This window comes from Salmo salar, chromosome 20 (assembly GCF_965601325.2).
Source record: "Salmo salar chromosome 20, fSalSal1, whole genome shotgun sequence".
In the NCBI taxonomy this organism is placed as follows: Eukaryota; Metazoa; Chordata; class Actinopteri; order Salmoniformes; family Salmonidae; genus Salmo; species Salmo salar.
This window is the reverse complement of record NC_138310.1, coordinates 37,592,209-37,609,169: the sequence shown is the minus strand read 5'-3', so window position 1 is coordinate 37,609,169 and position 16,961 is coordinate 37,592,209. Positions and strand designations below refer to the sequence as shown.

General features: G+C 46.3%; 1 protein-coding gene across 3 annotated transcripts in view; it reads left to right on the top strand.

Moving 5' to 3' along the window:
• The window catches only part of LOC106580556 (dedicator of cytokinesis protein 8), a 125,726-nt gene that overhangs the window by 84,635 nt on the left and 24,130 nt on the right, over window positions 1-16,961 (top strand). For 2 of the 3 annotated variants that reach the window (XM_045703287.2, XM_045703290.2), the window contains 21 exons: window positions 876-956; window positions 1,099-1,258; window positions 1,454-1,587; window positions 2,074-2,167; window positions 2,468-2,630; window positions 3,753-3,873; window positions 4,004-4,074; window positions 4,235-4,379; window positions 4,933-5,034; window positions 5,905-6,000; window positions 6,129-6,363; window positions 6,516-6,677; window positions 7,139-7,314; window positions 8,169-8,264; window positions 9,230-9,325; window positions 10,641-10,790; window positions 10,969-11,082; window positions 12,770-12,925; window positions 14,394-14,530; window positions 14,680-14,843; window positions 16,388-16,539. In XM_045703287.2, the coding sequence (XP_045559243.2) occupies window positions 876-956; window positions 1,099-1,258; window positions 1,454-1,587; window positions 2,074-2,167; window positions 2,468-2,630; window positions 3,753-3,873; window positions 4,004-4,074; window positions 4,235-4,379; window positions 4,933-5,034; window positions 5,905-6,000; window positions 6,129-6,363; window positions 6,516-6,677; window positions 7,139-7,314; window positions 8,169-8,264; window positions 9,230-9,325; window positions 10,641-10,790; window positions 10,969-11,082; window positions 12,770-12,925; window positions 14,394-14,530; window positions 14,680-14,843; window positions 16,388-16,539 (2,805 nt within the window). The remainder of the gene's footprint in view (window positions 1-875; window positions 957-1,098; window positions 1,259-1,453; window positions 1,588-2,073; window positions 2,168-2,467; window positions 2,631-3,752; window positions 3,874-4,003; window positions 4,075-4,234; window positions 4,380-4,932; window positions 5,035-5,904; window positions 6,001-6,128; window positions 6,364-6,515; window positions 6,678-7,138; window positions 7,315-8,168; window positions 8,265-9,229; window positions 9,326-10,640; window positions 10,791-10,968; window positions 11,083-12,769; window positions 12,926-14,393; window positions 14,531-14,679; window positions 14,844-16,387; window positions 16,540-16,961) is intronic. The other variant, XM_045703289.2, reaches the window with a different exon arrangement.

Genomic DNA, 16,961 nt, shown 5'->3' with positions numbered 1-16,961 from the left:
TACCTCTGTGTCCTGGCTGTGATTCACAGTGATGTACCTCTGTGTCCTGGCTGTGTTTCAGAGTGATGTACCTCTGTGTCCTGGCTGTGATTCAGAGTGATGTACCTCTGTGTCCTGGCTGTGTTTCAGAGTGATGTACCTCTGTGTCCTGGCTGTGTTTCAGAGTGATGCACCTCTGTGTCCTGGCTGTGTTTCAGAGTAATGCACCTCTGTGTCCTGGCTGTGTTTCAGAGTGATGTACCTCTGTGTCCTGGCTGTGTTTCAGAGTGATGTACCTCTGTGTCCTGGCTGTGATTCAGAGTGATGTACCTCTGTGTCCTGGCTGTGTTTCAGAGTGATGCACCTCTGTGTCCTGGCTGTGTTTCAGAGTGATGCACCTCTGTGTCCTGGCTGTGTTTCAGAGTGATGCACCTCTGTGTCCTGGCTGTGTTTCACAGTGATGCACCTCTGTGTCCTGGCTGTGTTTCACAGTGATGCACCTCTGTGTCCTGGCTGTGTTTCAGAGTGATGCACCTCTGTGTCCTGGCTGTGTTTCAGAGTGATGCACCTCTGTGTCCTGGCTGTGTTTCAGAGTGATGCACCTCTGTGTCCTGGCTGTGTTTCAGAGTGATGTACCTCTGTGTCCTGGCTGTGTTTCAGAGTGATGTACCTCTGTGTCTTGGCTGTGTTTCAGTGATGTACCTCTGTGTCCTGGCTGTGTTTCAGAGTGATGTACCTCTGTGTCCTGGCTGTGTTTCAGAGTGATGTACCTCTGTGTCTTGGCTGTGTTTCAGAGTGATGTACCTCTGTGTCCTGGCTGTGTTTCAGAGTGATGTACCTCTGTGTCCTGGCTGTGTTTCAGAGTGATGTACCTCTGTGTCCTGGCTGTGTTTCAGATAGAGAAGGTGCTGCAGCAGGGAGAGATCAGTGACTGTGCGGAACCATACATGGTCATGAAGGAGACTGACTCAGCAAAGGTAGAGTGCCATGAGGACACACACACACACACACACACACACACACACACACACACACACACACACACACACACACACACACACACACACACACACACAGCTATAGGTTGTAATTGTGGTTCTGTGTGGTTCCCTGGGTCAGAACAAGGAGAAGCTGGAGAAGCTACGTAATCAGTCTGAGATGTTCTGTCAGAGACTTGGTCGCTACCGCATGCCCTTTGCCTGGGCTACAGTCAACATCATGAACGTCATCAGCACCGCCACACTGGACCGAGACACCACCGACTCTGACAGCATCAACGGTGTGTGTGTGTGTGTGTGTGTGTGTGTGTGTGTGTGTGTGTGTGTGTGTGTGTGTGTGTGTGTGTGTGTGTGTGTGTGTGTGTGTGCGCGTGATAAGCTGGTTAGCGAAACGTGTACTGCCTGAGCCCAAGGCTTGTTTAATCTTACTTTACTTTTCTGTACCTGACTTGACTGACCTCTCCTCCCCTATCCAGGTAAATCCAGCAGTCTGGAAAAGAGAGGTCAGTTGCCCAGGAGGAACTCGGAGAGGTTCGGTACCATGGAAGACCAGTGTAACATGTCTGCCTTCAAACCTGCGACCATCACCATCAGCACCTTCTGCAAGCAGGTCTGAACACATGCAGAGAAAACAACACGCTGTACAATATAAACATCGATCCAGCGACCTAAGCATCTCTAAGCTCAGAGAATGTCTTAGACAGAGAATGCTTGACCTTGTGGGTATCACCTCGAGATAAGGCATTCTTTCATTCCACACATAATCCACAGAGCAGACACCAGATAAGACCTGGCCAGGTATCATATAGACATACCATACATTCTCCTTACTTGCCATCACACTGCAAGGGTGCATTTTTCCATCCTACTAGCAACTGTGGATTCAGCCCAAGAGTTGGTCTCATAACAACACTTAGAGTTGCACTGCTCAATACCTTCCTATGAAGTTGATGGAAAAGAGGAAAGAAGTCTGCTGTGCAACACTACAAATTCACAATGTTTAATTCTGAGGTGTTCAGAGACATAATACTGTATCTTGTACACATGAACACAAATACATGTTCATTTGACTAAACTGGACCCTGCTTTATTTAAGGAAGGGGACCGTCTGAGTGATGAGGACTTGTTTAAGTTCCTGGCAGACATCAAGAAGTTCTCATCCCTGCAGAGAAGAATTAAAACCATACCAGGTGATCCACTATTCAACCACACAGCAAGACCTGGCTGTCTGTGTGTCCTGTTTCATTCTGTTAAACCCAATAACAAGTGACTAGAATGTCCCATTTCTAAGAACAAGTGTCTGTTTTATCTGGGTTTCATGCATTTAAAATAGCTGAATGAGCTATACTGAATAATTCAGAATCAATTGCTTATAGTGGTGAAAACCTGTGGGACTGAAAAACGTTCTTATATTTACCTACTTTGGAATAATTCTGAATGAACATAGTTTCAGACTGTATTTGACTTATTTTTGACTTGGTCTATTTTAGGTACAATAAAACTGGATGTGACCCCGGTCCATGACAACCCAGTGGCCTGTCTGTCTACTGAGCTGATCCCAGTCAAACCACTGGCTGAGAAGAACGTCCGACCTGTCAAAGAGGTGTTGGAGTTCCCCTCCAGCGAGGTCTATGTTCCACACAGCACTTACAGGTGAGCACACACACACGCGTCGATGCATACCACACACAGACTGCACAAAAGCATTTACAGCTTTTACAGCATTTAAAGCATTACTCACTCAATTCTCCTGAAACCACTTTTTGAATATTGCATATTCTGCAAATTCTCCTCAAAGCTTTAGAGTTTCGGACCGCATGGATTTACCATAGCACATAGCTTCAAGCAGTGTAAACAGGTCTGCCAGGTTCATGACTTACTACCCCACTACTCCATGCTAAGCACCATGTACACATGTCCCTTCACGTATTTAACACAGCACATACTATAGCTTCAGGCCTTCTATTTTCCATCAATGTCGTGAACAGGTTTGCTGGGACTTCTACAACCAGTCTGACCTGACTCAACCCCCAATGCTGTCAACACGTCACTCCTTCCTCCTCACTGCTCGCTAGATGAACACTGTGTCCCAAATGGCACCCTATTCCCTATAGGGCTCGGTTCAAAAGTAGTCCACTATATAGGGAACAGGGTGCCGTTTGGGACACAGCCTATAAGAGTGTGTCTCCTGTCTCAGGACAGATGACTACATTGTTACATAGTTTTTAATCTCACACTAATGTTCACACCACATTTGGTTCATTGGTAAGGCTTGTTTTCAGGCCCATGTGGTGTATTGTGTAATATCATGCATTTGTTAGCTTCACCGGGGGCCATCTAGTGGTGTAGTATGGATGTGCAGGCTCAGGCAGTCCAACTCTGAATAGGAGTTGTGGTGCTGATCGAAGATGGTCATATCCTGACCACCTGACCAGGAAGAACTCTGGAAACTGACATTTACCAGGCTATATGTAGGGCTTGGGCTGCTGATTTGTGGAGGCATGGACATGTGGGAGTTTCCACCATATTTCTTATACCAGTCATTTTGTTTTCGAAACAGTGAAGGGAAGTGAACAAGTGCATACTTTGGGAGGAAGGAGAGATAGTTTGTCCTTACTGGGTCACCTGGTACTCTCTACAATGACCACATCATTCCTTTCATCATTATGAAGTAATGTGAGTATGCAGTGCTGTAAACAGAAAAATAATCATCTCTCTCCCTCCCTTTGTCTCTCTTTGCTCTCCCTTTTCCCCTCCCTTTCCCTCTCTCTCCAGGAACCTCCTCTATGTGTACCCCCAGCGACTCAACTTTGTCAACAGGCTGACTTCAGGAGGAAGGAATATCACTATTAAAATCCAGTTTATGAGTGGAGAAGACCCCAGCTGTGTGATGCCTGTGAGTTTCTCACACACACACACACACACACACACACACACACACACACACACACAGTGTTCACCCACGTCGCTGTGACATTGTACAACATGGTTTCATTGAGTTTACTCTGCTTTCTTTTTCCTCGTAGGTCATTTTTGGAAAATCGAATGGTCCTGAGTTTGTGCAAGAAGTATACACCCCAGTCACGTACCATAACAAGCAAGTAGTATTTTAAATACTACATGCTAAATTTCAATAACACAACTACGGCATAATATGCTACATTTTCTACGGCATGACATGCTACATTTTCTAATATAACAATCTAACATTTTGTTTGTGTTGTCTCTGACTTCTGTCCTATGTGACTGTGCCTCAGGTCTCCAGACTTCTATGAGGAGGTGAAGATGGCTCTGCCTGCCAGGCTGACTGAGAGACACCACCTGCTGTTCACATTCTACCACATCAGCTGTCAACAGAAACAGAATCAGACTGGAGCCAGTGAGACACTCATAGGTTACTCTGTAAGTCTGACCCCTCATGCCTGGTCTCACCTGGGCCTATATTTATAAAGTGCCTCACAGTAGGAGTGCTGATCTAGGATCAGGTTTCCCCTGTCCAAGCAATCTTATTCATTGTGATCTAAAAAGCTAAACTAATCCTAGAGCAGAACTCCAACTCTGGGACATAATGGCGGCGTTTATTTGCCAATCATTCGGTGAAAGACCAGAATGGGGCTGTCATCTGATTGGTCAAAAGACCAATGATTGGCAAAAGATCAGAATTAGGCTGCCTGTGTAAACCCTGCCTTTATGAATATGGGTCCTGGTCTCATCTGGTCTGGATCAGTCTATGATCTGGCCTAGTCCAGATCAGTTTCACTCCACGCTGGGTTAATGTGGTGTTACATGAACGTGTAGATACTCTACTGAACACGGTGCTGGTTAGTTATGATCAATATACTAGTAAGTGATTCTTCTCAATGATGTGGCGAGGTAGATGCGTCTCCTGTATGTATTTGTCCATTGTCAATGTTTGCTGTGGCTGATCTTCTGTCTATCCCCTGGTGTACTGTAGTGGCTGCCTATACTGAGTACTGACAGACTACAGACTGGTCAGTACTGCCTCCCCATCGCCCTGGACAGATTGCCTGTCAACTACTCACTGCACTCACCTGAGGTAACCATTCATTTGGCCATTTCAATTCTTCAGACACAACTTATTTTAAACTGTTATCACAAAAATGCTAAGAGCGGAGTGGCTCCCCCTGGGGGAGAAAATATCACTTACATGTATTTCTCATAAATTTGTTGATGTACTGATTTATTGATTGGGTTTAGATGGCAACAGACATGATATTTCTTAATATCTCTCTCTGCAGAACATTCTCCCTCTTTCTGCAGAACATTCTCCCGCTTTCTGCAGAACATTCTCCCTCTCTCTGCAGAACATTCTCCCTCTCTCTGCAGAACATTCTCCCTCTCTCTGCAGAACATTCTCCCTCTCTCTGCAGAACATTCTCCCTCTCTCTGCAGAACATTCTCCCTCTCTCTGCAGAACATTCTCTCTCTCTCTGCAGAACATTCCCCCTCTCTCTGCAGAACATTCCCCCTCTCTCTGCAGAACATTCCCCCTCTCTCTGCAGAACATTCCCCCTCTCTCTGGAGAACATTCCCCCTCTCTCTGCAGAACATTCTCCTTCTCTCTACAAAACATTCCCCCTCTCTCTGCAGAACATTCTCCCTCTCTCTGCAGAACATTCTCCCTCTCTCTGCAGAACATTCCCCCTCTCTCTGCAGAACATTCCCCCTCTCTCTGCAGAACATTCCCCCTCTCTCTGCAGAACATTCTCCTTCTCTCTACAAAACATTCCCCCTCTCTCTGCAGAACATTCCCCCTCTCTCTGCAGAACATTCCCCCTCTCTCTGCAGAACATTCCCCCTCTCTCTGCAGAACATTCCCCCTCTCTCTGCAGAACACTCCCCCTCTCTCTGCAGAACATTCTCCCTCAGGTTCTTAATATGTCAATCTCTCTATCTATCTCTGCAGAGGATTACCCCTCAGGTTCCTCCAGTCAAGTGGATGGAAAGTCACAAAGGAGTTTTCAACCTGGAGATACAGGCTGTGTCCTCAGTACACACACAGGTAAGTCTCACACACACACACACACACACACACACACACACACACACACACACACACACACACACACACACACACACACACACACACACACTTTATGTAGTCATTTATTTACCCCTTCCCCTCCCCAGGACAACCACTTGGAACGTTTCTTCACATTGTGCCATGCCCTGGAGGGCGGAGTGACGTTCCCGCTCCGGGTTCGGGAAGAGAAGATTCCGGAGAACAAGCTAGAACACGAGCTGAAGCTGAGCATCATCTCCCTGTCGTCCTCCAGACTGGAACCTCTGGTCCTCTACCTCCATCTGGTCTTAGATAAACTGTTCACCCTCATCATGCAGCCCATGGTCATCGCTGGACAAACGGGTACCTATAGGGACATGTCACCAGGGCTTTCAGACAGACGGGTACCTATAGGGACATGTCACCAGGGCTTTCAGACAGACAAGTAGTGTGAGAGTATACCTGATGTTTGAGACGTGTTTTGTTGTAACCTAACTGTGTGTTTTATTTCCTAGCCAACCTGGCCCAGATAGCGTTTGAGTCAGTGGTGTCAATCGTCAACAGTCTCCACAACAGCCAGGAGCTGGCCAGGGACCAGCAGGGCAGGAATGGTCTCCTAGCAACATACCTGTACTGGGTGTTCCGTCTGCCTGACTCCAATGAGCTCCTCAGCACAGGTAGGAAGGAACCACCGGACACGTTGTCATGGTGATGTGACTGTATGGACAGTCTAACTTGTGAAGAGAATGGACATAGTCGTATTTGCGCTACAGGAATGTGCTCAGCTGAACACCGTGACTGTAGATAAGTTGCATGAAACAGAAGTCATTGAAATGAAGGGGAACTCTGTAATTACATCAATGCAATGCTATAGAAGTGCAGATCTGTGCAACTAAAGTAAAGTGTAACCAGGTAGATCATGCCAGTGACAAGGTTCTCAAAAGAGGACCATCGTGCTCTCCCAAAAGTTTGGTTGGTGCGTAAAACCTGTGAATAAAGATAATCCAAATAGTGTGATGGGTCTGCAAGCAAAAAGATGTTGCATAAAGTTTCAACTTAATAGCCTTCTTCAGTGTGTAGGTGAAGTGTGGAGTTCAGGTAGATCATCCAGTGATATGGTTCTCCCCTGTTTGTCCAGGTCCAGGGGGGGCGGTACCTCCCACTGAGGGCCGCTACAGTACTATGGGGCGGGCCTCAGCCACCACTGTAGGAACCATGTTACTGCAGTCCCGGATCCGCAGCAGCAGCAACCCTGATATCCCTGCCCCACACAGTCCAGAGGACACGGAAGTCAATAACATCCTGTCAGCTAAGGTACTGCTACACATACAGACTCGTGGTTGAGTGGGTAACACTGGATGTTCAATCTCCAAGTCCACCTCTCACACTTTGTCTCCTCTTAAAGGACACTGAGCATGCTAGCTATTACCATAGACTTCCAGTCATTGCGCTAATTCTAGTTAGCAACTTCCTTCAAACTGCACACAGACATACAAATTAAATCCACAAGTTCATCTGACTCTGGAGAAGTAGATAAAAGGCTTCATTGCCAAAATCCCAAAGTATCCCTTTAACTTGTGCATGTCTACTCTCCTTTAAAAAAAAGGTGGGAAAAGGTACTGCTACGCTAAAGACAAAGAGTCAATGAACGTCCTCTGTCATGAGCCTGCCACAAACGCAAAGAGTCAATAAACATCCTCTGTCATGAGCCTGCCACAAACACAGTCAATAAACATTCTCTGTCATGAGCCTGCCACAAACGCAAAGAGTCAATAAACATCCTCTGTCATGAGCCTGCCACAAACACAGAGTCAATGAACGTCCTCTGTCATGAGCCTGCTAGTGTAGCTACATCCTCTAGCGTAGCCTCTGACTGTTGGTTGGTTTACAACACATCAGAACCTTCAAGGCTTTTTTTTACATCCCCTGGGTCTATGGCTGTAGTGTAGACTCACTGGTTTGGGCCAATTAAAACCATGTCTGAATTCCAAATGGCACCCCATGGACCATGGTCAAAGGTAGTGCACTATTTAGGGAACAGAGTGCCATTTTGGGACTCACACACCACATCTGTTTGTCTCTGTGTGTCTGAAGCTACAATAGTCCAGATAGTCGAGTCAGATTCAGATTCTTCATGACCACCTTGTTGTTGCTGTCCTCTCCCTCAGGGCCAGAACAACCCAGGCAGTCGTATGTCGACCTATGTGGATGTGAGCAGCCACCCTCAGAGCTCTACGGGCGGGACCCGGCCCTCCAACAGAAAAGTAACTTTTACCAGAAATATCCGGGGAATAAACGTCTTTATTCACCTCTGTGATGCCAACAGTCACCAGCAGAGGGCAGTGTGACACTGAGCAGACCATACTGTAGCACGTAGACTTCCATAAAGTATCTTCCATATTTTCTTTAACTAGCCAAGTCAGTTAAGAACAAATTCTTATTTACAATGACGGCCTAGGTACAGTCGATTAACTGGCTTGTTCAGGGGCAGAATGACAGATTTTTACCTTGTCTAGCAATCTAGCAACCTTTCGGTTACTGGCCCAACGCTCGAACCACTAGGCTACCTGCCGCCCCATACTGGCCAAACACTGACAGTAACATTCTCATTTGCATTCTGAGTAGAATGTTCTATATACGTCGCAGTAGGATGTTACATGGTAAAATCTTAAATCTGTAACAGATAATGTAATGTGGATTTGTCTGCTGTCAGAGCGAACCACACGAGGATGTGAAATAGAACCTGAACATGGCATTGAACTGTGGGTCTACACAGTCACAAAGATTTAACAGAGATTAAACACTGTGTGTGTGTGTGTGTGTGTGCATTTCAAAATCAAATCACTCTGTTTTGAGGCACTGGTCTTGTGTTGTTTGCCATGTTCAAATAAGACCTGACCGTTCCCTTTGAAATGCTGTATCTGATTTCACTGGCTGGGGTCAGAGTGCATTTGGCTAGCTCTGGTTTGTGTTGGACTGTGGCACCAGCAGTAAGTCTGTCATTCAGTCAGTAAATAAATCTGTCGGTCTGTCTGAGTGTCACTCCCTCTCTCTAATCTCTCTAACATGTAGGTTGTACTTTTCATTTAAGAAGTCATCCATTATAACACTGAGATAGTCCAGGATTGATGTGATCCTTTGAAGAAGTACTCTGTATTCTACATGTAAGTTACCAGACACTACTGTATTAGTGGTGGTAGTAACCCAGGCTCTGTTTCCCCTCTGACAGCAGTTCCATGAGGAGTTAGCTCTGCAGATTGTGGTCAGCACAGGAGTCTGCAGAGAGAACGCATATAAATACGCCTGGTTCTTCTTTGAGCTGCTGGTGAGTGTGTTCAATATACTCTGAATGTACAAACATTAGCAAGCCTTCCTAATATTGACTTTCACCCCCGTTTGCCCTCAGAACAGCCTCAATTCGTTGGGGCATGGAGTCTACAAGGTGTCCAAAGCGTTCCACAGGGGTGCTGGCCCATGTTGACTCCAATGCTTCCCACAGTAGGGTGAAGTTGGCTGGTAGTGGATCTCTACTCTGAACAGCTCGTTCCATCTCATCCCACAGATGCTCAACTGGATTGAGATCTGGTGACTGGGCAGGCCACTGCAGGAAGCTGAATTCACTGTCATGTTCATGGAAGCATTCCTGGACAATCCTAGCCTTGTGGCACGGGGCATTATACTACTGAAAAAATGCATTTTCAGACGGACACACTGCTGCCATGAAGGGATGCACCTGATTGGCGATGATGTTCAGATATCCTGTGGCATTCAAACGTTGCTCCACTTTTATCAAGGGGCCCAATGTGTGCCATGAAAACACACCTCACACCATCACACCACCACCAGCCTGTAATGTTGACACGCGGCATGATGGATGCATGTCCTCGTGGTTTTCTCCATACCCTAGTCCTCCCATCAGCGTGAAACAGCAGGAACCACGATTCATCGGATCCAGCAATGTTTTTCTAATTCTCCACTGTCCAGTGTTTTCGTTTCTTAGCCCACTGCAACCACATTTTCTTGGCTTTCTGCTGAAAGATGTGGAACGCAGCTGCCATACCCCGTTCGTGTCAAGGTATGACAAGTTGTGCATTCAACCAATGTTGTACTGGACTGTCAGTTGACTAACTGTAGCCTGCCTGTTACTCTGCACAATTCATGTCAGCCTCTTTTGTTATCTTTCATCAATGACCTGTTTTCAACCACTGGCCTCCCGTTGACTGGATGTCCTTTGGGTGGTGGACCATTCTTGATGCACACAGAAAACGGTTGAGCGTGAAAAACCCAGCAGTGTTGCAGTTCTTGACACACTCAAACTGGTGCACCTGGCACCTTCTACCATACCCTGTTCAAAGGCACTTAGATCTTTTGTCTTGCCCATTCACCCTCTGAATGGAACACATACACAATCCATGTCTCAAAATATTTCTTTAACCTGTCTCCTCCCCTTCATCTACACTGATTTGAAGTGGATTTAACAAGTGACTTCAAAAAGGGATCATAGCTTTCACCTGGATTTACCTAGTCAGTCTGTCATGGAAAGAGCAGATGTTCCTAATGTTTTCTACACTGTGTATTTACTTTAATGGCAAAGAAGCTCTAGCATTTTTATCTTAATGGAGTGGTGTGTGTGTGTCCAGGTGAAGAGCATGGCCCAGCATGTGTCTCAGCTGGAGAAGCAAGACGTCCCTCGCAGGAGCCGCTTCTCAGACCGCTTCAAAGATGATGTCACAACCATCGTCTCCGTGGTTACTGCTGAGATGGGGACCATCCTGGTCAAACAGCAGAAGGTTAGTAATGATGTCATTATGAGCCTTTAGTAAACTTACAAACACTTTTTCAGAGAATCAATCTATCAAATCATCACTAAATGCAGTTTCCTTTTTATTTTTTCTCCTGATGACTCTAAGGAGACCATTGGCTGTTTTTAACTGAAAATCCAATGTTTTTGTTTGTTGTTGTTGTTAGGAGTTGGAGCAGGCAGAGAAGGTGAACATCAGCCTGGCCTTCTTCCTGTATGACCTGCTGTCTCTAATGGACCGAGGCTTTGTCTTCATCCTGGTCAAAAACTACTGCAACCAGGTCACTACAACAATACACTACCCTAACTACAATACACTACCCTAACTACAATACACTACCCTAACCACAATACACTACCCTAACTACAATACTCTACCCTAACTACAATACTCTACCCTAACTACAATACACTACCCTAACCACAATACACTACCCTAACTACAATACGCTACCCTAACCACAATACGCTACCCTAACCACAATACACTACCCTAACCACAATACACTACCCTAACCACAATACACTACCCTAACCACAATACACTACCCTAACCACAATACGCTACCCTAACTACAATACACTACCCTAACCACAATACTCTACCCTAACCACAATACACTACCCTAACAATAATACTCTACCCTAACCACAATACACTACCCTAACCACAATACACTACCCTAACCACAATACTCTACCCTAACCACAATACACTACCCTAACCACAATACACTACCCTAACCACAATACACTACCTTAACCACAATACACTACCCTAACCACAATACACTACCCTAACCACAATACACTACCCTAACTACAATACACTACCCTAACTACAATACACTACCCTAACTACAATACACTACCCTAACCACAATACACTACCCTAACTACAATACACTACCCTAACTACAATACACTACCCTAACCACAATACACTACACTAACTACAATACTCTACCCTAACCACAATACACTACCCTAACTACAATACACTACCCTAACCACAATACACTACCCTAACCACAATACACTACCCTAACCACAATACACTACCCTAACCACAATACGCTACCCTAACTACAATACACTACCCTAACCACAATACTCTACCCTAACTACAATACTCTACCCTAACTACAATACACTACCCTAACCACAATACAGTACCCTAACTACAATACACTACCCTAACCACAATACACTACCCTAACTACAATACTCTACCCTAACTACAATACTCTACCCTAACTACAATACACTACCCTAACCACAATACGCTACCCTAACTACAATACACTACCCTAACCACAATACACTACCCTAACCACAATACACTACCCTAACCACAATACTCTACCCTAACCACAATACACTACCCTAACTACAATACACTACCCTAACTACAATACTCTACCCTAACTACAATACACTACCCTAACTACAATACACTACCCTAACTACAATACTCTACCCTAACTACAATACTCTACCCTAACCACAATACGCTACCCTAACTACAATACACTACCCTAACTACAATACACTACCCTAACTACAATACACTACCCTAACTACAATACTCTACCCTAACTACAATACACTACCCTAACTACAATACACTACCCTAACTACAATACTCTACCCTAACTACAATACTCTACCCTAACTACAATACACTACCCTAACTACAATACACTACCCTAACCACCATACACTACCCTAACCACAATACACTACCCTAACCACAATACGCTACCCTAACCGCAAGACGCTACCCTAACCGCAAGACGCTACCCTAACCGCAAGACGCTACAAAATATGGTAGTTACATAAAGGATGTTGGCACAGCATAAATACAAAGGAGGTGACCAATTCCAGACTCTGTCTCTGACCATATCCCATGTCAGTAACCTAACCTGACCTTGACCTTAACCTATCTGATCATTTTTTCCCCCCCAGATGTCGGCAAAGACCGTTTCCATGCCAACCCTGATTAGCATGCGATTGGAGTTCCTGCGTATCCTGTGCAGTCACGAGCACTATCTCAACCTCAGCCTTTACTTCAGTAGCCCTGCCTCTGCACCCGTCTCTCCATGCCCATCCATCTCCTCACAGGTCAGTTTTCATGTCAGTCAAAATCATATTGTCTCCAGCACTCACCTAGCTTTGGGATTTTAGGTTATAGTGTAGTATGGTTAAGTAAGGTGGGTTCTCTCTCTCTGGCTTTAAATACTCTCTCTCCTTTTATATTCCAACCTCTTTCTCTCTTTCACTCTTACCCGTCTCTCTCTCTCTCTCACCTGTCTCCCTTTCTCTTCGCCGTCTCTCTCTCTCTCTCTCTCTCTCACCCGTCTCTCTCTCTCTCACCTGTCTCCCTTTCTCTTCGCCGTCTCTCTCTCTCTCTCTCTCTCTCTCTCTCTCTCTCACCTGTCTCCCTTTCTCTTCGCCGTCTCTCTCTCTCTCTCTCTCACCTGTCTCCCTTTCTCTTCGCCGTCTCTCTCTCTCTCACCTGTCTCCCTTTCTCTTCGCCGTCTCTCTCTCTCTCTCTCTCACCCGTCTCTCTCTCTCACCTGTCTCCCTTTCTCTCCGCCGTCTCTCTCTCCCGTCTCTCTCTCTCCCGTCTCTCTCTCTCCCGTCTCTCTCTCTCCTGTCTGTCTCTCTCTCTCCTGTCTGTCTCTCTCTCCCGTCTCTGTCTCTCTCTCCCGTCTCTTTCTCTCTCACCGTCTCTCTCTTTCTCTCTCTCCCCCGTCTCTCTCTTTCTCTCCTCTCTTTCTCTCTCTCCCGTCTCTCTCTTTCGCTCTCTCCCGTCTCTCTCTTTCGCTCTCTCCCGTCTCTCTTTCGCTCTATTCCGTCTCTCTCTTTCTTTCTCTCTCTCTCCCGTCTCTCTCTTTCTCTCTCTCCCCCGTCTCTTTCTCTCTCTCCCCCGTCTCTTTCTCTCTCCCCCGTCTCTCTCTTTCTCTCTCTCTCCCCCGTCTCCCCCGTCTCTCTCTGTCTCTCTCTCTCTCTCTCTCTCTCTCTCTCCCCCGTCTCTCTCTCCTCCCCCATCTCTCTCTCTCCTCCCCCGTCTCTCTCTCCCCGCCTCTCTCCCCGCCTCTCTCCCCGTCTCTCTCCCCGTCTCTCTCCCCGTCTCTCTCCCTCGTCTCTCTCCCGTCTCTCTCCTCCCCCGTCTCTCTCCTCCCCCGTCTCTCTCCTCCCCCGTCTCTCTCTCTCTCTCTCTCTCCTCTCTCTCTCTCTCCCCGTCTCTCTCTCTCCCCCCGTCTCTCTCTCTCCCCCCGTCTCTCTCTCTCTCTCCCTCGTCTCTCTCTCTCTCTCTCCTCCCCCGTCTCTCTCTCTCTCTCCTCCCCGTCTCTCTCCCCGTCTCTCTCCCCGTCTCTCTCTCTCTCTCCCCGTCTCTCTGTCTCTCTCTCTCTCTCTCTCTCTCTCTCTCTCCCCCCGTCTCTCTCTCTCTCTCTCCCCCGTCTCTCTCTCTCTCTCTCTCTCTCTCTCTCCCCTGTCTCTTTCCTCCCCGTCTCTCTCTCTCTCCCCCCCTCTGCCTCTCTCGCTCTCTGGTCTCTCTCTCTCTCTGGCCTCTCTCTCTCTGCAGAGCTCCAGTTCGTGTAGTTTCCAGGAGCAGAGGATCCTGGGGCTGTTTGAGCTGTCCCAGGAGTTTAAACAGCAGCACTACCTCGCTGGTCTACTGCTCACTGAACTCAGCGCTGCACTGGACATGGAGTCAGAGGGGTTGGTACACACACACAACACCTCACTGCCCACTATCTCAGGAGTCTGACATGGAGTGTGAGGGGTCTGTCAACTACACACTGACACAAACAAATATGTGTGTGTGCTTATGGGATTGTGTGTGCTTATGAGATTGTGTGTGTCTGTAGGGGTAAGGTCCAGAGGAAGGCCATCAACGCCACCTACAGTCTGCTGTGTGCCCATGACCTGGACCAGCGCTGTACCCGTCCCGAGGTCCGGGCCAAGGTGGCCACTCTCTACCTCCCCCTGGTGGGCATCATCATTGACTCCATCAACTACCTGGACTTCACAGGTACTGGCCTGGCCACATCCCATATCCACACCTATACCCTACCCATTGGGACTTAATGTAAAGTCTGGCTAAGGAGTTGGTTGATTGGTTTAGAACTGGGTTGATGTGAACTGTGTTTACAGAGCGTTTGGTGCAGAGCCGTGGCTGAGTGGTAACAATCATGGATTCAGAGCTATTCATCTAATAGAAATCAGAAGGTTTTCTTTAATGGAAGCTTCTCTAATGTCAAACATGTAAAGTGTGGTGTACCGCAGGGCAGCTCTCTAGGCCCTCTACTCTTTTCTATTTTTACCAATGACCTGCCACTGGCATTAAATAAAGCATATGTGTCCATGTGTGCTGATGATTCAACCATATACGCATCAGTAACCACACCTAATGAAGTCACTGAAACCCTTAACAAAGAGTTGTAGTCTGTTTTGGAATGGGTGGCCAGTAATAAACTGGGCCTGAACATCTCTAAAACGAAGAGCATTGTATTTGGTACAAATCATTCCTTAAGTTCTAGTCCTCAGCTGAATCTGGTAATGAATGGTGTGACTGTTGAACAAGTTGAGGAGACTAAATTACTTGGCATTACCTTAGATTGTAAACTGTCATGGTCAAAACATATAGATTCAATGGTTGTAAAAATGGGGAGAGGTCTAGCCGTAATAAAGAGATGCTCTGCCTTTTTGACACCACACTCCAAAAAGCAAGTTCTGCAGGCTCTAGTTTTGTCTAATCTTGATTATTGTCCAGTCGTGTGGTCCAGTGATGCAAGGAAAGACCTAGTTAAGCTGCAGCTGGCCCAGAACAGAGCGGCACATTTTGCTATTAATTGTAATCAGAGGGCTGATATAAATACTATGCATGCCAGTCTCTCTTGGCTAGGGGTTGAGGAGAGACTGACTGCATCACTTCTTTTTATAAGAAACATTCATGTGTTAAATCTCAAATTGTTTCCATAGTCAACTTACACACAGCTCTGACACACACACTTATCACACCAGACATGCCACCAGGGGTCTTTTCACAGTCTCCAAATCCAGAACAAATTCAAGAAAGCATACAGTATTATATAGAGCCCTAATTGCATGCAACTTCCTTCCATCTCATATTGCCCAAATTAACAGCAAACCTGGTTTAAAAAAAACAGATAAAGCAACACCTCGCGGCACAACGCCTCTCCCCTATTTGACCCAGATAGTTTGTGTGTATGTATTGATATGTAGGCTACGTGTGCCTTTACATTTTTTTTATGTAGCTCTGTCGTTGAGCTGTTCTTGTCTATTGATGTTCTGTATTATGCCATTCTGTATTATATTAATGTTTTGTTCAGACCCCAGGAAGAGTAGCTGCTGCTTTTGCAACAGCTAATGGGGATCCTAATAAAATACAAACAAAAATCTTTGCTCTCAACAAATATGTGACTCCCCACCGTAGTCTCCCCTTCAAACGTTCTCCCCTTTCTACCTCTGTATCTCCTTAGTAACTTCTAATCTGTGTAAATAAAACTTGAAAATACGTATTTTTTTGTATTTGACACTTGTGTGTCTCCGTAGTGTCCGAGGCTCGCGGAGGGAAAAGCAAGACCGGAGGGTCAGACGAAGACCCCGACAACATCCCGCCCATTAATCAGTCTATTGCTATGGCAATCGCCGGCAATCCCTTCAACACCTTGGCGAGGAATGCCCTGGCTTCCATGGCGTCTGTGGTAAGGCTATAGGAATGTTGCCATGGTTATGTATCAGTAGGACTCTCTTCTTTCACTTCCAAGCACATACTGTATGTTTGGGTTCCTCCATCAGACCTGGATTAAGTTAGCTTTTTAAAATGATTAATTCACAATTTCAATTAGAGTAGTAAATTCCTTGCTCTGTAGTTTTGTGACTTGTAGTGATAAAGGTGTGTGGTGTGTGTGTGTGTGTGTGTGTGTGTGTGTGTGTGTGTGTGTGTGGTGTGTGTGTGTGTGTGTGTGTGTGGGGGGGCATCCACAAGGGGGCGGTGGTGTAGCAGGTGTGCTGCTGTGAGGTAGACTGATGAGCTGTCAGAACCACACACACACACCATCCATTATGAGATGCCAGCTCTCTTTCTCTATCGCTCTCTCTCTCTCTCTCTCTCTCTCTCTCGCGC